Below are 23,303 nucleotides of genomic sequence, written 5' to 3'. Positions count from 1 at the left end.
AGCCTCCTTTGGCTGTGGTTACGGCACACAGTGGGGTGTCCAGTTCAGTCTTTCACAATCCGAGTCCTGGGTTATAACCCGTGCCATCAGAGAAGGGAAAAACTCCATAGATGTGATGACCTGGTCCATTCAGGACATTCAGGTCGTCAGCTGACTTCATTTTATTGCCACATAACGTTACCGAGTCTAGACCTGAGCAACCGATCAACACCAGATCATGACACTGTCTCCAGAGGCGGGAACAGTGGACACTATGCGTGATTGATGCATCGCTTCATGTGCTGACCTTCTTACCCTGACGCGCTCATCACTCTGGACTCAATCTGGACTCATCAGGTCACATGACCTCATTTTAACTACTGATTTTTTTTTTACGGATGTAACTCAGTGCTGTAATGTTAATTGTTTTATTTAACACTAACGTTAATCACTGATGTTAAAGACACTTTACAAGTGGACATTCTGAAGCTCCTAGTACTTTCCACATTTATTAAAGTCATACGGTTGTCATGTTGTGAGCTGGAATTGGCTGTTCAATAAAAGTTAATAACATCGGCATGGCGGTGATTATCTCCTGACCTCCCACATCGCTTTCACGCCTGCGGCCGAATCACAGCCGTCACAAACCCGCACACTCGCTCGTGCAATATCGCTTAAATATGTCCGTATATTTTTATTTATCCCTCGCTGTATCTGACTCGTGCAGTATTATGCGTGTGTGTGTGTGTGTGTGTGTGTGTGCGTGTGTGTGTTCTCGTTTCAGATGAGCCCAAGCCAGCACGGAATGGAGTGTGTATCTCGCCCAGTAACACACACACAGAACGGCCCAACTCCAGTAAAGCACACAGGAACGCAAGGTGTGTGTGTGTGTGTGTGTGTGAATATGTATTATAAGTGGCTAGTAAATGATGCACTCTAGTTAAACACCTGCGCTGATGTAACTGAAGACATGTTCTTGGTAAACACCTGTAGTTACATAGAGATACACATTCAGCTAACTTTGTTTAAATGTTTTGGCACCTCTTTACCTTACACAGCGTGGTCCCGGCTATGCAGCTCTGCTATGCCCCTGTAGTGCCCGCGTTTCCTGTAGTTGCATGCCACCAGATCGCCCTTACATCCGATAACCTCTTACAAACCATCAGGACTTATTTGCTCAGGTGGAATTAGCCCTTTAGAGAATGCAAACAGAAACGATGCATATAAATAGCAGGGTTAAACGCTGCTGTATGATCAGATTGTTCGTTATATAGAAGGTGTTTAATAGATACTGATAGCTGAGAAATGCTGACACGGTCAAAGTTGGAATATTAAAAATGGCAGCATATTATTATTATTATTATTATTATTATTATTAGTGCTCGCAATCAATAAAAAAATGTATCGAATTAATCACAATCATACTTTGTTACAGTGTTATTAGAAATAGTCTCCAGTCTCGCTGTGTTTTTATTCCTCCTATTTAGAATTTTTCTCACAATTACATTTCACTTTTATATATTTATACCAAGACTATAAGGGCAATCTTAATCATTCTGCATGTTGTTTTTATTTTCCGATTTTTTTTTTTCTATAGCCTGTCTAATCTGCTCTCGGATCGAGTTTCATTGTTTTGTTTTTTATGCCGAGGTTGCCTGGATTAGAGACACTGAGCTACTGAATTCTGGCATAGAGAGAAAGGCAGGAAGAGGGAGAATAGAAAGAGAGAGAGAGAATGTGGAAGAAGAGAGAGCAGTAAGAAAGAATTCACACATGCACAGGCAAAGACTTTCACACAGTCTTTGAGAGGTAATATTGAATTGTCTGTTACTCCGGCGAATCTTGTATCTACACTTAACCTCTTCCTGTGAAACCCTGAAACCAACAAGGATGATTCATTTTGACGATGATTGATTGACGTTAATTTCCATTCTTCCTCCATGGACTGACCTGACCTAATCTGAGGTTCTGGTTGTTAATCGGTGATTTCTGAGGCTGGTGACTCTAAATGAACTTCTCCTCTGCAGCAGAGGTCAGTTCTGGTCTTGCTTTCCTCGGGAAGGTCTTCATGGGGGACAGTTTCATCATGGAGCTTGATGGGTTTTTGCTAATGCACTCGACACGATACTGTTCTTGCGAGACCTGATCCGGAACAGCTGACCTTCATGTTTTAATAGCTTGGCTGTTGTTATTTAATTCACCTAATGCCCCATGTGTGATTTCATAATGTTGAAATAATTCCAGTATTGGAACTGTATCCAAATGTTTAAATGGTACTGTACTGTATATAATGAGTCTCTACGAAACTGGAAAGTTACAAGCTAACCTAAGCTTCCTTTCACGTCTTACGCATCAAGCCTAACGTCTGTGGAGAGAGTACTGTAGGTCACATCCTTAGAGATAGTCCGATCATAGTTTCTTACACTCAGAGGCAGCCAGGACTCGAACATGTGATGGGCTGAACGTGGAGCAACCGCGTAAACACTGATCAGGAGTTCACTTTATGCAGAAGGAGAAAGTGAGAGGGATAGTTCTACGATCCAAACTACTACAGGACATACGAGAGACAATTGTAGACCGATCTTCGAACTTCCACTTCAATGTTTCAGGACATTCGGAAAATGGTTTTGGAAAAGTTTAATTTAAGGAGATATAAAGCATATAAAGAAAAACAGCATTAAGATTCGGATTTATTATTCTGTTTTATGAACAGTTTTTCTCTCCATCTCTATAGAGGTGACTCTAAGGAAAAGATGGACAGGGAGATGGACGGAGACCTCACCGAGGCAACAGTAAATCCTGTCATCTGGCCCTGGATTCAAACAGGTGTGTGTGTGTGTGTTTGCGTGTGCATGTCGCAGTGCCTGTATATCGTATCTGTATGTATCTGCGTGTCCGTGTATGCTGCGGGCTTATGCTTGTGATCCCGTGCAGTCCTTGCGCCGATGCACTTCCATTATAGCCGTTAATCAGTCCAGTGGACGTGCATATGAATATGAATTCAGCCGCCCCAGTCCCGCCACCACCACCACCACCACACACACCCCTCCCCCCTCCGCCCCGTCCCTCGCCCTATGTTCCCTTTTTCTAAAATTTGTTCAACTTGGCTGCCTTTTTTTTTTTTTTTTTTTTTTTAAGTTCAATTGTAGTTAACTACTCATCCCAGAATTCAATGTTTTATTCTTTTCAGGTCTGCATAATAATTATAATTTTTTTTTCCCCAAATACATATTTATTGGGCAGTGCTGACTGCAGGTTATTACAGACATTTGCATCAGCCTTCTAATGCGAGTGTAATCTTGAATGTAAATGATGGCGGCAGGGCTCGTTTAACATAAAGCTACAGTACCGGGTTCCTGGAAAGCCCAACTTACTGAATAAACACACGAGTGTATGACAACGTCTACAGAACCTTATACTGTATAATATATATTTTCCTATGTGATGTCCTCCGTGTGTAATGTGAGAAACGCCTCAGACTGGTGCGACCGACAAAACTGGAAAATCTAGCGCAAAGTTTACTGACATCTGTACTTCTTTTTCTCCTTCTTCTGTAGAATTGGCGTGTATCGACCATAACGATCAGGTACGACGTCATGCTTTAAACGCTTCTACCTTGTAAACCTCTGTTATCAAAAAGTTTCATTCATTGTGTTTTTGAAGGAAATAAGCTGTGCAGCCAAAAGTATGTGGACACCTGACGATCACACCCATTTTATGATGATCTTTCCCACACAAGTCTGAAGCGCAAAATGTCTTTGTACAGAATGCTGGAGCATTACAGCTTCCCGTCACTGGAACTTAGACGCCCAAACCTGCTCCAGCATGAGGGGACACAAAGCAAGTTCCATGAAGACATGGTGTGTTAAGGTTGTAGTGGAAAAACCTTAGTGTGCCAGTGACTGAACTCAACCCCAGGAACGATCTCACTAATGCAGTTTTAGTTGAAGTTGCGGTTAAATCCCAAAGGGTTAGTGAAAAGTCTTCCCAGAGGACTGGGACATACAATATAACAACAACAAAGGGGAGACTAAATCTGGAATGGGATGTTCAACAAGCACATGGTGTGAAGGTCAGGTGGCCATAAACTTTTGCCTATTCAGTCTAAATGATTTACTCTTTATTGGTGGATCTCGGTGCATCTTTTCTTTATATTTTTGTTACCATTACCATAATATGCCACAATAACACGACTTGATCAATAACAATTTTAAATCACTATACTGTAGATAACCAAATGGCCAAATGACTAGGATTAATTAATCAACTTGATCTGCACATCAAGAGCTCCCAACAATTTGTATTAAGCATCATCATATGTAGAATAGTCTCTCTCCATTGATTTAGATATGAATTTAATATTTATTAGAGCATACCTTTAGTTAGTAGTTTAGTACGCAGGGTTGGATTTAACCATTGTAGCAGATCTGCTCCCTCCCCCAGTAGTGACATCTCAAAGCTCTCCCAATCCAGCACACTAAACAAGGAATTGGGCTTGGGATAGGTTCCGCCTGCACCTTGCCAAACCGGTCCCAGGTCTAAGAAGCTGCACCATCATACAGCCCAAGTTACTTTCAGTGAAGTAACCATGAATGAACAAACCCACAGAGCTAAGGAAGCATAAGGAAGGAAGAGAGATTTGACCTCATCCCACCCTGACGATTGAGATCTTTTACACACTGTGGATCCACCATGCTCTTCAGTGCCATGTTTTACTGTCCAATCCCATTTTGGTCGAGGTCGGCTGAGCCCCGTGTGCTGCCAGCTCATCTAGAAAATAACTGGACGTTCATGCCATTGGTAGGTTTAAGAGTCCTCATTGAGTGTGGGTGTTTCCAGGGTATAGCAAGTTGTTCAGGTGGAGTCTGACTCTGCAGGAGTAATGGAGGGAAAACCAACTCCACGACAGAATCCCACAGTTTAGTGGGAAGAGCTCGGTATTGTGTTAGGAAACCACACACCAAACCATAATATTAGTCACATGGTTGAGTAGACAGTGGAGGACGTCCACACTTAGAGGCTCGGCAACTCGGCACTGCTGCAGGGGGGCAACCCGAACCTGTGGACACGAGAGATTACTGCCAAGCAACAAGCGGGCGGCCCAGTGATTGATGTGTAATACAGTTGGCCAAAGAAATAACATGAAACTAGGAGATACAGATGGTATGCATGTGATGCAACCACAGTGCAAGTCAAAAACAAAGGCAGAGATGGTTGTACGACATCAGTTGTTAATGCCAGTACTGTGCCACATGTCATTTTGCCACTTTGTTGGAAGACTGCAGCGCATGTGTGCATGCACACAAGAAGATCTCTCGGTCTTGTTTATGGTCATCGATGGTTAGAATCACTTAAAGAACTGCAATTTCTGCCAGATCCTCTTTAATTAAGTTATAAGAAAATGTCCTTAGTGTTGAAAAACTGTCTATATACTGTATACTGTACATATTCCATGTAGATCTTAGAGCATTCAGGTCTGCATCAGTTCTACACGTGGTTGGTCGTACTGAAATTATTTGACTTCTTTCCGGACGATGTTCATTAACACTTTTCCTGTCATATTTCTGCAGGAATCCAAAGACCCTGGAAAGCTCAAAGTCATTCATCTTGGCTTAGTATAAACCCAGAGTACGAATTTATCATCATCGTCATTCATCACCATCATGTGTACTTGTTTATTAGTTGCAAGAATGTGTTGTCGAACGAGCTTTGAAAAGGAGAAACTCACGTCTCAGGAAATCGACCAGTGTTTATACGTCAGTGTTGGATATTTCTTTAATGAGAGTTGTAGAAAGTAATGCAAGATGTTTTTGTAAAATGGTGTTTCGCAGTTTGTGGATCTGAGTTCAGTGCCACAAGGATTTCACAAATAGATTTAAATCTTGGATTCTGGACGTGTGCTTGTATATCAAAATGAATTTCCCCATAAGGAATAATGGGGAAACAGCTTTGTTCCACAAAAAAAGTAAAAGAAAAAAAAAAAAATACCAAATTGTACTTTCAAACCTTTAAAAAGAATCGTGGCTGGTGTGAGAAAGACAGGAGAGAGGGTAAGAGGAGGGGAAGGGGTTTTGTGTTGGACAACTTACACACACACACACCATAACAGATCTACTGCTCTCTGGCTCACTGGAAACTTTCCTTTCCATGACTTTAACAGGGAACCTCTGTAGTGACACCTACTCTTGCCTTATGCGGATGATTTTGGAGAAATGTGACATTGCCCATGCGTTGTCATGGACACTACAAAAAAAATATTTTACACCCACTCACGCGGTCACAATGTTTTATTAAACAGCACGACTATACAAGTGACGCACGTGCACTGAGACTGAGCATGGAAGACGATTACCCACAATCCTGCAGCACGAGAGGAAGAAGAACCATTGACTCAATTGTGATCACATGACGCTCGGCAGACAAAGCGCATGCATACTACTCGTATTTCAAGACCTCGCTCATTTATCATGTTAAAATTAATTTTAAAAATTTGCTCGTCTTGCAAAAACACTCGCAGTCCAAGTTACTCGCAATCCAAGGCTCCACTGTACAGCATGTGATAATATAATTCTGGACTAGAGGTATTTTCAGAGATTCGTTACATGCCTTAAATAAACTTTTTTTTTTTTTTTAAATAAATGTATTGTCTCCTGTGTTTGTTTTTTACCCCCCAATTGTACCCTTCATTCAGTAATCATTCTGATGTGATTTAAAACCTCATTTATGTTTTTTTATGTCCGAGTTAAGACTCCACAACCTTCAACTCCAACCAGCTCCGTTACGTCTGGCCTTGATTTTAGATCAACTAAATGGGTCCTGAGACGTAAATGTAAAAAACAATAAAGATAAGAGAAACAAATTTCTCCTGGATTGTAGATTGGTATGACGTGTCCTGTGTAGTAGGTGGTTTGGGTTTATTCTCGTCTTATTCCACACGCGTGTATGTGAGAAAGAGATTACACGCAGGAGTTAGAAGGCAGAGAACGGCAGCGTTTCACCCGTGTCAGGGCTGACGCTTTTCCCTCAAACTTAATCTGACGGCACCCAGCCACCCGTAATCCCTCGCAGTATCGTAATCAGTTTACTCTACATTCTAAGAGGATTTCCATGTTTTCATAAAAGAAAAATACATGAACTGATGCTGGAAACAGATGCCGAATCGACGCAAGACAGACGTTTTATTGTTGCCACTGGTCCGATTTCAGGTAAATGAAAATCAGTTTGCGGTGCATTTTATATATATTACACACACACACACACACACACACACACACACAACCTACTCAATATTTTAAAAACTATTAACCCAACCTGTCACTACTTCTTCAGCCAGTTCTAACTTTTGGAGTGAAAAGTCTAGAGAAAGACGCATGTGTGTGTGTGTTGATTTTCCGTTGTGCTCCCGATCTGAACAGAAAATACAATAAAATGTACAACTGTTCCAGATGCATTCTCCATTACAGATAAAGATAAGAGTTGGTGCTAAACAAGCAACCATATCATGTACTGTACCCGATTGTCAAACAAGCCAAATAAATGAATTACTGCCAATTAATACTGCCATACTGATAAGAGGCGTTCATGTCAACTTTGATCAAATTTCTGGTGTAAAACTGACATTTGGAGATGACGTTAAGCACTGTGTGGTGATGAGACTCTTAACTGCAGTAAAACATTTGAAGGCCGTTCGTCTGTGATTGACGTTCCCGGCCGAGGTGGCTTGGAGCCCACTGCAGTTGTTCCCATCAACATTCAGTGCGTGGAACACGTGATGCTTGAAAATCAACAGATAATTTGTTATATACTTGGTGAGAGAGACACATCGGTCAGTGTGAACTGTACACACAATCATCCACCAGCACCACTTGCGTATTACAGGCACTCGGCTGGGAGACATCACCACATCACGCGTTTCAAACGTGGAGCATGGCTTTGATGGAACACTGGGATTAGTGCAGCAGTGGGTTATACAGAGAAATAAAGGACGTTTTGGACACCACAGGATAGTGGCTGAAAATAGTACAGGTACAGAACCTGTTGCCAAAATATCCAGTACAATGTTCTAGAGATGCAGGCATCATAAGACAGAAGTCTTCTCCCTAGAACAGCATCTTCATCATTTCATGTCAATCAAACTCAACGCCTCACAGCCCCGAGAGATAGATCTCACACTCGCTCCGGTGGCATGTAGCATCAGGTAGCCAAAAACTTTAATACTGGACAACTTGGTCAACTATATATATATATATATATATATATATATTACAAACACTGTGCAAAAGTCTTGAGCCCCCCATAATTTCTTTATATTGCTTCTAAAGAGTCAGACTCTCTCGTATGTTAAGTCACTCATTGACCATTCAAGCATAAAAGCATCTGACGTAAGGCCTGACCCAGTGAGAAACCGATCCAGATGCTGACAGATGATCAGGCTGGTGATTAGTTATATACTGCTGATGCTGAGTGTTTGGAACAGACGAGAGGGGAAATGAGGTCGCTGCTGAGGTACCCTAACCCTAACCCTTTAGACACTTGTTCCAATTTCTTTTCATTCCCATTTAATTTACATCATTTAATTTAATATGAAAAAATGATGATAGTTTAAGATTACTGAACAGCACTGGATATCTGGAATTTTTATTTCTTTAAACCAGCTTTGTGATGTCATCTATTGTTAAAAGTACTACATAAATGAATCTCCCATCCCACAACATGAAACGTTTTTCAGCAAATAGCTCACATTAGTACTATTATTATTATTATTATTATTATAAAAATAAAATTTACAAATTCACAAAACAGTGCTTCTATCCAGGGTTTATACTTGTGAACAGAATAAAGTCGTATTTCTATTCCTTTATGAATTACAAAAAGGGTATTCGTGTGAGTGATGGACCGCAGCTCACCCTTTAAATAAAACAAAACAATCAATAAAGTGGAAACTGTGGCATTTCTACAAACATGCCGTTTGTGCAGAAATGTTTACAGACATGTTAATGAAGTTGATTGTATTAATTAGTTTAGTCGTGTTGACATCATTTCATTTCACTGACCTGAATGTTGGATCTCATGTTGGATGAACCCAGAAAACCCTGAGGAAGCCACCGAGACGGCGAAAACCCCCGTAACCGATGTCAGGACCGAATCAGATCTGTGGAGCGGTGAGATGTCAGGACTATCCACGACACCACGGACTGATAAATACTCGCTATCGATTGATTGGTCCCCAGTCTACAGCACACACTGCGAAAATTCGGTTGTACAGTTAAAGTTCAAATATATGAAATGACCTCCAGTATGATTACTAATGATCCAAATATATAAGCCATAGAAAGGGACATTCTTCTATACTTCCGTTTCATTACCAATTATATTTCGCCACGGATTTAAATAAACATGCAAAAGTCATTTTTGTGCGACAGTTCCCGCGTTCTCATGAAAGTCTCCCTCAGGCTTTTTATATCCATGTTTTCTTCCTCCTGTCCCTTTATTTTCAAATTCAACTATTTTCCACAAAGCCTTTCAGATGTCACTATCGTTTATTGTTCAAGGTGAGGTTTGAAATATGAGACAGCACAAAAATAAAAGCATGAAATGTGCTGTAAAAGACTGATTTTCAACATTGGTTTAGAACATTTCTGTCTCTCTGATGCTTTTGAGTTTGTTCTGCGAGATGCTAGAGCTAATATTAGAAATTAAGCCTCTTTGTTGCCTTCACTGCTGACGCCTCTGCCATTAATCTCTCACCAACACACACCCACATGTACACAATCTGCATGTGTTCAGCTTGGACAGGCCGTTCCGTAGACGGTGAGGAGAGCTTTATGTTTCATATGGGTTTGCTTTAAAAAAAAATATATAAAAAAAAATGTTTGACACAATCCTGGCACTGAGCCCTTAATGCTTTTCCCAGCAAATTTCCTATTCAGCAGCATTCTCACTTTCAGCTTTTATTTCGATTTGATTACTGTGTAAGCATGCCACGGCTTTATATTCACCAAGAGGAACCTGTTCTGCCGAGGCCTAGCAGGTTAAAAGTTCACTACACCATGACATACCTAGCAAACTGTTCAGGTGGAGAGGTGTGGCACGGTCGTCCGGTCACCTGAACCTACACGAATAAACACACCAAACTGTCCAGGCCTCTATAATTAGGGCTGTTAAGGGCCATTATGCCACTGGTGCGATTAGGTTGCAGTGTTGTCAAGTAAGAATGCTGAAGTTCCTTTGTGGAGCCGTTAACCAAGACAACATCATGCTGGTGTCTCCAAGCAGTAAACACGAGGCGCTTGCAAACTTAAACCCTAATAAGAATGTAAGTAGATGTGTAGGCGAGAGCAGGAACAATTAAGAGGAATATGTAACATGGAGTAAAAATGTACAGTACTCGGTGGGTGGGGTTAATACTAGGAAAGAAAGACATAAGCTCGAGCCTCACCATTTTCATATTTGTAAAAGAAATATATACACACAGAAAGAGACAAACTAAACTTTAGTTTTAAGTGTGGATGACAATTTTTCATTTCCAGTTTTGAACCTTACCAAATCTCACATTTTTACTTCAGTCAGCATCTGGAGCATCTGTTCTGTTTTTGTAAACTAAATAAATTGAAGATGTTATGAGCTGAAATTGTAAGAATTTCAATTTTATGAGCACTTGTAATTTTTTGGAAATAAAGATATGGTGTTAGACAATAGGTCATTGATGTCCAAAATATATTTTCCTCACCTAAAAAAAGGACAATAAAATGTTAATAAGTATAATATTATATATGTTGAATTCTAATGTAAATAATCCTTAGATAACCTTGTACAGCTCCCTTAAGTTTCAGCATGGCATGGTGAGTGAATCCCATCGCAGGTACCACAACCTTCCTCACACAGGACAGTCTATCGGGTTATAACTTCTAACCCACTGTCTGGGCTTAAACCCCTATATTCTGCTGCTATTAATCCTCGTCAGTGGGTCTATGTTTTTCTATCCTCAGCATTTCTACTAAAACCATAAGCACCACAATCAGCAGTTTCTCTACAGGGCACACGGGCATCTCTTCATCTCATCACTGCACCACATTTCTGGCTTATAAATCCCTTTTACAGTCTCCATGTGTAATTATAGTGCAGTAATTCAGAGTTTAACGTCCAGATTGCTTCAGTGAGGTGATGGCTATAACCACCGATTGTTGTAAAAAAAAAAAAAAAAAAAAAAAAATCAGTTATGACCTTTTCTCCTCCACTGGAAACTAAAGTCTATAAAGTTATTTATATTGTCAGAACAATGCCACAAAAAAACTGTAAACAATTCCTTCACTGAAGTGGTACCATGAAGAGTCATCACTGTTTTGGTGACTTTGTTTCATCTGCTAAGTTGCATTTAGTGTTAATTGGCCTAATAGCTTTAAAAGACAATTACGCTCCAACTGTGTCATTTTTAAACGTATACTATATCCATGTTTCATGAGAAAATGTACAACAACAAAAAAAAAAAAGGTATGACCTCAGGCAGAGTGAAAGTTCCCTTATACCCGACAGTGAAGACTACAAGAAGTTAATATTTACATTATTATTATTGTAATTATTTTTATTATTGTAATTATTATTGTATTCATGTAATTGAACATTTAATTTTGCTGCATTCTTAATTTTTGAATTAAGATTTTTGGTTTTTTTTTATTTATTATTATTGTTAGTTTTGTTATTGACTTAAAGACCATAAACTCTGATTATGTATTACAGTGTGATGGTGATGCTGGACAGCAAGCGTAGCAAAATAAATAAATAAATAAATAAATAAAGAAGGAGGGAAAAAATTATTATTCCCCTTTTTCTCTCGTGCGCGCGCACACACAGGCAAATTAAACATTTATGTTTAATTCTATATTAATTTAATAAACACTAACATTATATTTATAAAATCGTAAATATTTCCATCATAACTCAAAGTAAAAAAAAAATCAGCGCGCGAGTATTTAAAGGAAAAAATATTTATGAGAAAAATGCGAGGTTTATTAAAACATTTTAATCCTTATGATAAACTTAATTCGTAAAATTATTAATTATTTATAAAATCTTTCAAAGTGACAGTTTTTGACTTTATTTAGTTACTATTTATTTTTTGTTTATTTGTTGTTGTTTGTTTATTAGAGTTGCTCGTACTCCAGTGGCGTGACAACATCTGGATTAATTAAAGGATATTTACTCCTCAACAACAAATTAAAGTCAACATTTTAGAATTTCTAATTAGATTTAAAGATACTTTGTGCAATTAAACTATCGTATACGAAAAAAGTTAAAAACCTCTCGTTTAATTTAATGTGTATTAATCTGTTAATTTTACTTCCTAAATTCAGCCGCCACGATATTTAGTTCTGCTAAACCCTTCTCAATGCTCCGTGTTTTTACTGATTCGCCTATAAAACGACAAACGCATTCATTTTGTTTTCTCAGATTTTGTTAAATATTTTAATTTACTGAATTAAATTCTCTTTTCTTTCTTTTTTATAAATGACATTTATTTTATTTGTTAGAGCGCGCGAGAGATTAATCACTACACTCTCACTCACTATTCTGGCCATGTCCCAAATCACACACTAAATCACATGTTAGAACCGAACAGAACCGAACAGAACAGACTTCTTTACTCCAGATTGGACAGATTTGTTACTTTAGACTATTATTCCAGTTTTCAGGTGGAAAACAAACTTGTACACGAAAGAAAACCTCAGAAACCCCTAAACTTTAAATACCTTTTGTAAATCTCTCTCCCTCTCTCTCTCTCTCTCTCTCTCCCTCTGCTCGAGCAGGTGCACCGGGTGAACACCGGAAACGCTTCTTTCCGCTCCAGAATGTTTGCTTGATGCTAATTTTGACAAATCCGTCCGTGTTTCTGGAGCGGCCTGCTGTCTGAATCCCAGCACCGAGCCTGAACCCGAGCAGCAGCGCAAACATGTCCCGGCTCCTTCGCGCACTCTGTTGATTCAGCTGCGACTTTATTCATAATTAACATGCAACCTGATTACAGTCACGTGATGTTCTCTCATTAGGAATTAATTGGAGAATTCCGTTCTGATCACCACAAGACCTTTTCCTCCCCAAATCATTTTTGGAAATCTTTAAAGATTATAGTTTTATCATCGAGGTTAATACAATTTACTACAGAATAGTCAAATTTGCTGAAATAAATAGTAATGAATGCAACATTATTTTTTTCTCCTTTCCGGTGATGTAATACATTAAACGCTACAGGAGCACATTCTTCCCGCGCTTAAAAACCACACAAAGCAAAGCTGATCTGTCGGAACATGTTTCGGTACACAGTTTTAGGGATTTGTTTTGTTTTTTTCTTCCCCTGACGGCCAGTTTCCCTTCCTTTTTTGAGCCATTAACCCTAAACCACGCCCACATAATTACGCAATCAAGGGGGGCGATTTGGCCGCAGGGCTGTTTTGGGGGAACTCGGGTCGGGTTATGCAGAAACAACTGCGTGCTATCTGATCTAATTATATATATACATTATACACATGTTTAGAACATTTCGCTTTGATAGAGTCTCAACAGAAGTGCATTTCTATAATTGTATTATATGTAATATTGCTGCTCAGAACGTAAATGTCCTTCAATATACAAAATACACAACTATACAGTATTATGTGCGTGTACATTGTGTAATATGTATATATATAGAGAGAGTGCACAAATTTTTTTAATAGATTTTTAAAGTGTTAACCTCTGAAACTGCAGCTCAAACTGTGAGGAATATAATTAAATTCCCAGCAGCCGAACAATGACATTAGTTCCAACTTTCCTCCCTGAAAAGAAACCCGAATGTCACCCTGTCGAGCTATAAATAATAATAATAATAATAATAATAATAATAATAATAATAAATATCCATAACTATTGTTATTTCCGAATGTTTTTCATTTGCAAATGATTGATGTACTTGGAGCTTTACCGCAGTCACACAGTCTCTCTCTCCCTCTCTCTTACACACACACACACACACACACACACAGTGTAAAGAAGCTGGTAGTTAACCGTTCTTTATTATTTTCATTATTATTACGGACAGGAATGTAATGGCCTGCGCCTGAAATACATTCAACATCTCACTGGCATCTTGGGGGGAAATGTTCCTTAAAAGTCCACATTTTCTCTTCTGAAGTCGGGAAAAGTCCATCAAGTGCTTTGTAAATGTGTCCGACTTCTGCGCTGCCCGGTGAAGAACTTCCTCTAATCATGATCATCCAGTTTCTGCTGCCGAATTTTTAACGGAATAAAATTCCGATTAACTGGAACAAAATGTGACCCGAATTCACCTATTCTAAATCGATGTCTTGTGTTTTTTTTTTTTCTCCTTTACATTTTATTTTCCCCTTACACACATGTAGTGCCTTGCTTATAAAAATCTCGTTTTCCTCTCAAGCATTACCAAACCGACATGATCGGCAGATCAGACAGCTACGAGTCCGGCAGCGGGAAAATTCTTCATTTCTGGGGGGAAAACTGGGAAGGGGGGGAAAAATAAAAATGCAAAAAACAAAGTATTAAACCATCTCAGATTCCGTCAACGCCAGCTAAAATGGTCACTGGAACGGACCCATATACCTATGTACAGGATTCAGCTCTGCTCAAGCTGATTAAAAACACAAAAATCTCTCGCAGCCTAAAAATAATCGATTTAAGAAAAAAAGAAAAAAAAAGAAAAGCTGTACAGAGTTCACAGTCTTGCGCAACGTGTAATGTTTATTTTACTCCAAAGCTGAAGAGGGGATTTGGTGAGATGATGATGATGATGTCGGGTTTCTTAAACCGTCTGTAAATCTTTATATGAAAAATGTATCGTTTTGGCGAAAAAGAAAATCTCTTCCACGTGGTCGCATGTTTCTCCTTTTTCTCCAAACACTGGACTTTTCCTTTTTTATAAAAAAAAAAAAAAAAAGTGATGCTGAACATCTATTTTGTTAACTCTGTCAGTCCGTATAACTTTTTTTTCTTCAATATATTTATATTTAGAAACTCAGCACACTATTAAAAACAGTGAGAGTGAAGTATGTGATTGGGTGACTGAAAGGTAGAGAAAAAGTGAAGGGGAGAGAAAAAAAAAAAAGTTACAATAACCACCACCAGATCACAAGACTTGGAACCTCCAGGATGCCTGGTCTTTGTAGTCCAAACAGTCTGCAGTGTTAAAGTTGAGCTTCCAAGAGGATGGTGTTTGCTCCTTGTAATCCAGGCAGTCAGAGGAGTTGAAGGTCAGGCCGGCGCCGCTGTATGCCTGGTGATGGTGGTGGTGGTGGTGATGGTGGTGACCTGAAGATTGGCTAATGTGGTGGTGTGGGTGCGTGGGCATGGATGATGGTGTCATGGGGCTCAGCTGGTGCGGGTGGTGATGCGAATGCATGGGTGTCAGGTAGGAGCTGCAGTCCACACCGCTAAAGTAGGATCCAGATGGTGTGGGGTAGCTTTGGCCATATGCTGCCGTTTGGTTGTAAGACATGGGGTAAGAGGAAGAGGAGGCAGAAGAAGCTGAACCAGAGATGGAGCGCTGCATGCAGGAGGCGCTGGAGGGTGGAACAGGCTCTGAGAGAGACGAGGAGGGAGGTGCTGAACCTGGAGACATGGCTGGACTCCAGATGGATGAGACCGTGCCAATTGAGGTAGACATGCTGTTGTTGGTTGAGGATGAGGAAGAGGAAGAGGTGGAAGAGGAAGCAGAGCCAGTGCTGGAGACGGCCGGTGGTGTGAACTGCCCGCTGCTCTCAGAGCCCGTGCTTTCTCTAGTGGGAGAAGATTTTTTCTTCACTGGCCGAGCTTTTGTGCTGCTGCTGCCACTCTGCTGCTGCTGGCGACACTTTGCCCGACGGTTCTTAAACCACACCTAGAACACAAGAAACAGGCTGAAACAAGCATGCAGAAGATTGAATTTTCAACTACTGTATACCAACATACAATGACCTCTGTTCTTTTAATCACATAGTGAAGCAGACAATCATTCAAAAGCATCTGAAATACAATCACACCCCACAGAGCTACATCAGGCTAAATGATTAAAGAGACCTTTCGTGCATGCCTGAAGGGCAAACCCAGAAAGCCATTGTACAGTAGCAGTGTGGAGAACACCTAGTTATTGGCCGTTAGATGCGTTAATTTGCATGAAGGCTCTCTCTTCAGGCCCCTGGATCTCATTACAGCACAAGGAGGTGGCAGGAAGATATTAGGCTATCAAGTTCCTCACCAGAGATGGTAATTCAATAGTACAAGGAGGGTCTTGTAGTGGGGTGTTTTATTTCACACACCCAGACAAGAACAAATAAAATTTTACTTCAGGAAATACATGCTTGTCCTTTTAAAATCATTTAGTTTTTCAAAACAATGATACATTTGTATTACAAATTATCATCAGAGATGGTGTGAAAGGAGCAGATGTCCTCATTTCACAGTTTACATAATCCCCATCATTTCTATAATTCAACAGTCAAGCTGTTAAAACATTCATTCTCAAATATTGGGCTAAACATATCAGTCCTAAAACAGAAGCTTTTCATGTGTTTAATGGTCAGTCCCCTCAAGACAATAGAGAAAAAAGGAAATTTCGTTCACTGAGAATCCCAAGAGCATATTACAGGAAGTGATTACATTTGGTGAACAAAAGCTAACACTTTGCCACAAGTCCATATTAAATACTTCAAATAAGAACCTTAGCCATGAACAAAAAAAATACACACTGTGGTGGGTTACTAAAAGGCTTTAAAAAAAGTATGCAGGAAATATTGCAACACTCAGTAGGGGGCGCTATTGAACACTAGCCCAGACAATAGATGATGGACTCTAAAATTACTGTAGTTGTGTTGAGATCTCGAAAAGCACAAAAGTTGATATACCTAATAAACAAATAAATTTAAAACACTGGTCTGACGATGTGATTTTACATTTAGCAAATCATCTTGTTTGGGGGTTTTCATGTAGGATTAATACAATAGTTGTTAACTTACCTGCACTCTAGATTCTGGCAAGTTAATTTTTAGAGCCACTTCCTCTCGCATGAAAATATCCGGGTAACGAGTTTTGGCGAAAAGCGCTTCAAGAACGTCAAGTTGTGAGCGAGTGAAGGTGGTTCTCTCTCTTCGCTGCTTCCGTGGAGTTGCTGCTGGCAAAAAAAGAGTCAAAGCTTTGTGGATGAAGACATGTTTATTGTTTTTTTTTGTTGTAAAAAATTGTAAAAATTTGTGCCTTCAGTAACAGCCTCCAGTGCACACACTTTATTTAAGGCGTAGAAATATACCATATACCTTGTTAAATTTTTAACGACTGTAAAAATGTAATTCAAGCAACAACAACAAATAAAATCCAGTGATTAAATTTGCTTTATATGGAACAAGTGTGTCATTAAGTAAAGTTAAAGTAAACATGCACAGTCTGGCACATGATCGCCACTAAAGAAAAGTTTATGCGTTTTTTAATTAATTTTATGTAAAAATTGTTGCACTTAAAATCATAATATCAGTGGAAAAAATTGCCGGTTCGCAGTTCATGAACAAGAGAAATAATGAGGGGTCACGACGACGGTGTCAAAGTTCTTCAAGCATGCAAAGTGTTCAAGTGCAAATGTCTGAACAGATGCTCAAGCAGCCCAAAGCAGCTAAATGATTTATACACTACAATTACTTTCCACAATAAAAAAATATTGTAATCGCGCAATAAAATTGATCACATAATATAAAAAAATCCTCCACGCAGATCCTCGTGTGTCCTAATGTTGCGTCTTGGCTCTCCCTACACTGGCTATTAGAGAGTTTTCCTTCATAACTGCCTCAATTCATCATCTCATTAACACACTCTTTAAAAGCTGAAAATGTGTGCGTACTGCAGAGAAACACACACTAAAAGCCAATGCAGGCTTATAACTAATCCCCGGGATCAACCACAACTTGGTCGGTGGAAGATTTTTTTTCCTTTTACAAAGCTCCTAAACAATCCTCTAAAGAATAACAAGAATGTGAGCTGTGTAGTATTTAAATCCAACTGAATAGTCTACATGTTTGGGACTTTTTGTCGTCGGTTTAATAGTTTTGTTTTCCAATTTTTTAAAAACATTTATAAAAAAGAATAAAAATAAGATTTGCTGTTCTGTTAATATTTTTGTCAAGCACTGCTTGTTAGTAGTGTGAAACAAGAAGCTGTAAATCTTTATAATAGTGCGCGCGCGTGTGTGTGTGTGTGTGTGTGTGTGTACCTGGATAGCCGACGGAAGGATGCAGCAGGTCCATGGCGGCTCCGCTCAGCCCCAGGCCGTTCATGGCGTAAGGGGGCTGTTTGAGGTATGACATCATGCTAGAGGCAGGCGCGGGTCGCCCCGGTTCGGCCCAGATCGCGCGCGATTCACCTCGGTAATGCAGCTTGCCTGAGCGCTGAAGCCTCCCAAATAGAGATCCTGAAACACAAATCGGTGTGTGGTTAATGCGCCGCCAGTCACAGAAAACCAGACAACACTTCCAAATGCAAATAGTAAATCTAAAATAAAACAAAACAAAGTGTTATTTAACACGGGATTGTAGTGACGCTTTCTCCTGTTAATGCAAAAAAAAATTTTTATAAGAAATGTAAAACAGCTTAATTGATGTAACTTAAAAACAAACAAACAAAATCATTAGTCTTAAGCGGCTTGAAGTAAGAAGAAAGAATATTTGTGTTTTCAAATTAGACAGTGAATTCGCATATGAAATAAACCATTTAATCAGTAACCTAGACATGCGCGAGCACTACCTTGATGCGATTTTAGAATTTACGGATTGTCCCCAAATCAACAGACCATAATAAATCTTTACTTTTATTAAAATGTATTGATCTAATAAAAAAAAAACGTAAATTACATTACACTTTCGATGAAATTGCATGCGTTCCGTTTGTCTGAAACATTTACGTTTGCACTTCGTGTAGGTCTACAGACCCTAAATATAAGTCAACTTTAAACATTATTCATTTAATTAATGGCCACAATGGAGCCTCCTGTAATGTGTGAAAATAAATGTGAAAGCTTAATGTGTAGGCCTCACTGCCCTCGTGCCTACTTATCTGTAATTTTTCTTTACAAAAGAACTACTACAAAAACCCCAACCTACTGTTATTATTATTATTATTATTATTATTATGTAAGGGAGAAAATAGCAAAGTTTAGTATGATTATTTTCCAAGTCAACGAAAACAACCAACCATCTACTTAGTAAACTTCAGACTGAATCTTTAAAATGTAATATTTTGATATTTTTTTAAATAAAACATATACATTATTTTAAATTGCGTATTATTTATTATTCAGTAAAAAACAAACAATTTGTTGCTTTAAACTGTTAAGCTACTTACATCAAACTCTAAATTATAAAGTGATGAAAAGCATCGCAAAATCTGTGCGGACATGCCAAAATATTAAATCAGAACAAATAATTCTTTATTTTCAAAATTATAAAATGTATTTTTTCCCCAAATAGAACAGACTAGTATTAGGCATTTGTGTATTCAGACCCTTCTGCTTTAACTATTTTAACTTAACTAAAGCATCTAAAGGAGATCCTACGTGCAAATGAAGTCAATTGCAATGTAGATTAGAGCTCCAGGGAGCATGGCTAAGCACAGGCCTTATCATCAAACTAAATTAACAAAAACACAAAAACACGCCTCTCCAATTAGGCTCGAAGAATCCTACTGATGAGGACATCGACCCCCAAAGTGCTAGTGCTCCGTGAAATTAAAACATAAACGTATCATTTTAAAAAGTCACTTAATTTCATGTGTTAATGATCGAACTAAAGCCTTAGTCTACCGGTACTGACTAAGACCAAATTTAACCACTTAACATCAAAAGAAAGTTGTGGGTTTGTCGCAATCATTTTATCTTCTATCTATCTAGACATGCATATAAACTTATTTTGGTGATCAATTAAATTGTTTACGACCCATCGCACATAAAACAAACAAAAAAGAAAAAAAAATGCACCAACATAACAAAAAAACTATTCCATTATTAATAATATTAATAATAGTTTGCTTACCGCTTGGTACTTCCTTGTCTGGTATATTTTCTCAGATTTACACCTCAACAATAAAAATCCAGCCAATGGCAAATCAGGAAATCGAACAGGAGCAACTCAGAAACCAACCCAAATAAATAAGCTTTAACAGGCTCCTAAAATCAGGAAGTCTCTGTGTGGGTGTTTTTCCTTTTTTTTAAATGGTTAAATCATACACCCGAACAGCGCTGTGTTTTCAGCGCGATTCCGCAGGTTTTTTTAATATAAAACATATAACCAAATAAACTCGTTTTAAGCTTTCGGAGACTCGACGGTGTAAAAGGTGATTGCTAATGTAGACGGATGGAGATTGATCACCTTCTCCTAAGCCTGCCTCTCTAAGAGCAGAGGACACCTGCAGCTTAGCTCCATGCCAACAAATCAGCGCTCTCCCCGAGGCCAACTGACGTCGAGACCAGCCAATCCGCTGCCGGTAGTGAGCTCGAAGCCCCTCCCACTGCATCCTCCCTTCGTGACCGAACACAACACAAACCTGCAGCAGAGACTCGACGACTTTTGGAGAGGAGCGAAAATTCCTGAAAACGCAAAGAATTCGAGGTTTAAACTAGATCAGGGGGAAATTGGCAGTCTTATACATATACCAGTTTAGAGAAATATTTTAGACTAATGCAATGGTCGTGGAATGCTTAAAATGCAAAATTGTCATTAAAAAGGTGAACTATTTTTTTATTTCAGGAATGAAAATGTGGCGAATACGGAAATAATAAAGTCACAATAAAACATGCATGGGATGTAATGTTATGAACAAACTATAAAAGTAAATATAAATACAATAAATAACAATAAAAAAACACGGTTTTAGTTTTTTCCATCTATGACTCAGTGGCAGAAATATAACCTTAACTCTACAGTAGACAAAAAGTGACATGGACAAACAATTCAATAAAAAAAGAAATATAATTTCGACCATTTTCTTTACACAACTTTATTTATTTGCAAGATGTGTGACTTTAGTTCTTTTCCCCATAATGTCGATTGATTTAACGCTGGATACAAATGCGCTATATAAAAAAGAGAGTTAAATTTAGCTTTATTTATTTTCTTTATCTATTTTCAATTTTTGGGAACCCATCTCATGAATATTAATGTACGCCTAATCCCCACTTAGACACAGATTTGGAAATAGTACTGAATAAAGTTTAATAGGAGGTCTTTTTAGGAGGGAATTGAGGAAAGGGGGGAATTTGGAAAGGAGGAAATTTTAATAAAAATGAGCGCCGAAAAAAAAAGCATTTTGTTTTGAGGATCACTACTAAAAAAAATGACAGTTAAATAAATAAAAAATCGGTTCAGAAAATGTGACCCGGAGTGTTTCCTTGGCTGTTTCTCTCAGGCTCAGGGGTGGACGGTGATTTTAATTTTAAGGAGCCTCGCTTCAGGGTCTTTTGTCGGTGTCACCAAAATAAACTGGCTTTAATTGAGCTCCGGTCTGAAAGCGGGCTGATGTTCAAAGCAAGTGACCGCCGTAAAGGATCCAAATTACATTTTTGTAGTCTCCACTATATGGGCCATCTAAATCAAAGAGCGGCTTTACAGACATCCAGAGAGATCCACACGTCTACAAAGTCATGGAGGGGAGAAGTGGCCTATACGAGTGAACTGATGCTTATTAATTGAAAAGAGAGGGGAAAAAACAATGGAGAAAAAGTTATTGGATGTTGCACAAAGGCTTGGAAAGGGAAAAAACAACCGATGACTTTTTATTGTTTTACTGTTTTATTGTTACCTATTGAAATATTTAACAAAAATATTTTTTTAATTTATTTACAAGGAAAAAATTTAATAATAATAATAATATTTCGAAGAAGGCTTTTAAAAATGCGATCCAGAACAGCATTAATTCCTTAATTAATTAATTATTAATTCCTGCGACGCCTTCTGTTTATTCTGTTCTCTCGCTCACTCTTTCTCTCACACACATACACACACTCTTTCATATAAACCCCCTAACAAAGCATCTACCTCTCAAGTTGTGGGTCTTTTTTTGGTACTAAAAGCATTTTTGTCTAATCCCAAATTGCACATGATTTTTCCCCCCTGAACGCCGAGCTCGCAAATCTCGGGATTAGAGGAGGCGAATAGAGGAGGTGGTAGAAGAGACGGAGGAGGAGGAGGAGGAGAACGAAAAGGGAATCAAGCAAAAAAAAAAAAAAAGAAAAGTTTTGTCTCTTTAGCAGGGCAGTATTGGAGCAGCTCGCGGGATTGTAGTAGTGTCGATTCTTATTACAAACGACGAGGCATAAAATAGTGAGATATTCAGAGGGGAGAAGAGGGCCTTCTGATCCAAACAGCGGGACTGTTCTGACCCTCTGCTTTATTTTACATGAGGAGACGGGGAGGAAGAGCAGCTGAGGAAGAACACCTGCACGAGAAAGAGAGAAAAGTCGGGAACCGGGAACAAAAAAATACCACGGAGATTTATTTATTTATTTATTGCACTTAAACGCGGCGTCACAAATGTATTATTCTGTTTATTTATTAAACAAAAGTTTTCTCGCCGTTAATCCAGATCAAGACTCTGCACATATCTGAGATCCAGGTAAGAGAGATGATAACTATTATGTTGTAGCGCATTATAGACAGAAACATCTCTAATACTTATTAATTTATAAAACTGTTTTCAAAAACAAATTTCAGTAATTAAAACATTTGCTTAATTTAAAAATAAATTTAATATGCTATTATTTTGGTCTTCATCTCTTTCTTACTTGTAAGTAATATAGTTCAGGAATTAACAGTTTCATGTTTTTTTAAACGTTAATAATTTGTTTTCTGTCGGTTTTTGTAGTGTATATTCTACTCTTTTGACCATTTTAGCCTAAATATTATTCTATTTTATGTCAAATGGAATCAACTAATACACAAAATAGCTGTGACTTAAGGCAAACATCAAAAATGTTAATGTAGTTTCTCACCTAATCAAATTTTATTGTGACATATTTATGTTTTAGATAAAAGCATTCAAAGCCCATTCATAACTGCAGCTGATTTGACTCTACATTTTTTAAATATATATTTATAATTTTTTCCTCCAGAATGTCAGTGATTTATTGAGAAGGCTATTTAATTTATCACATTAGTCACGTTGTTTATGTTATGTTAAACATAAACATATTAGATATTGATAAAGACATTATGAGGCAGGTGATTACACTAGCTGTGTTTAATAGACAATGGTGGTCGTTTCCAAACTGTCTGAAATGGTTTAAATAGTGGTTTTATTAGGGAGAAAAAAAA

General features: G+C 38.5%; 2 protein-coding genes across 4 annotated transcripts in view; one reads left to right on the top strand and one right to left on the bottom strand.

Moving 5' to 3' along the window:
- The window catches only part of wdpcp (WD repeat containing planar cell polarity effector), an 83,571-nt gene extending 76,991 nt beyond the window's left edge, over positions 1 to 6,580 (top strand). For all 3 annotated transcript variants that reach the window (XM_053510606.1, XM_053510607.1, XM_053510608.1), the window contains 4 exons: positions 764 to 857; positions 2,714 to 2,805; positions 3,537 to 3,565; positions 5,550 to 6,580. In XM_053510606.1, coding sequence (XP_053366581.1) covers positions 764 to 857; positions 2,714 to 2,805; positions 3,537 to 3,565; positions 5,550 to 5,600 — 266 coding nt within the window. In that variant the 3' untranslated portion in view covers positions 5,601 to 6,580. The remainder of the gene's footprint in view (positions 1 to 763; positions 858 to 2,713; positions 2,806 to 3,536; positions 3,566 to 5,549) is intronic.
- A 7,409-nt stretch (positions 6,581 to 13,989) lies between these two features.
- On the bottom strand, positions 13,990 to 20,301 carry otx1 (orthodenticle homeobox 1). Its single transcript, XM_053509243.1, has 4 exons — positions 20,028 to 20,301; positions 18,215 to 18,412; positions 16,974 to 17,125; positions 13,990 to 15,859 (listed from the first exon to the last, which is right to left on the bottom strand). The coding sequence occupies exons 2-4, from the start codon at positions 18,309 to 18,311 to the stop codon at positions 15,110 to 15,112; spliced, it is 999 nt and encodes a 332-aa protein (XP_053365218.1). The 5' UTR covers positions 18,312 to 18,412; positions 20,028 to 20,301; the 3' UTR covers positions 13,990 to 15,109.
- Positions 20,302 to 23,303: the final 3,002 nt, after the last annotated feature.

Source organism: Clarias gariepinus, chromosome 13 (assembly GCF_024256425.1).
Source record: "Clarias gariepinus isolate MV-2021 ecotype Netherlands chromosome 13, CGAR_prim_01v2, whole genome shotgun sequence".
NCBI classification, from domain to species: Eukaryota; Metazoa; Chordata; class Actinopteri; order Siluriformes; family Clariidae; genus Clarias; species Clarias gariepinus.
This window is presented reverse-complemented; position numbering and strand designations above follow the sequence as displayed.

Bases quoted from the DNA above. Each gene is read 5' to 3' on its own strand.
- otx1 (XM_053509243.1), bottom strand. From the start codon at position 18,311: ATGATGTCATACCTCAAACAGCCCCCTTACGCCATGAACGGCCTGGGG. The intron at 17,126-18,214 runs GTACACACACAC...TTTTGCCAGCAG, and splicing joins TCCTTCCGTCGGCTATCCAG to CAACTCCACGGAAGCAGCGA. The intron at 15,860-16,973 runs GTAAGTTAACAA...CTTGTGTTCTAG, and splicing joins TGCCAGAATCTAGAGTGCAG to GTGTGGTTTAAGAACCGTCG.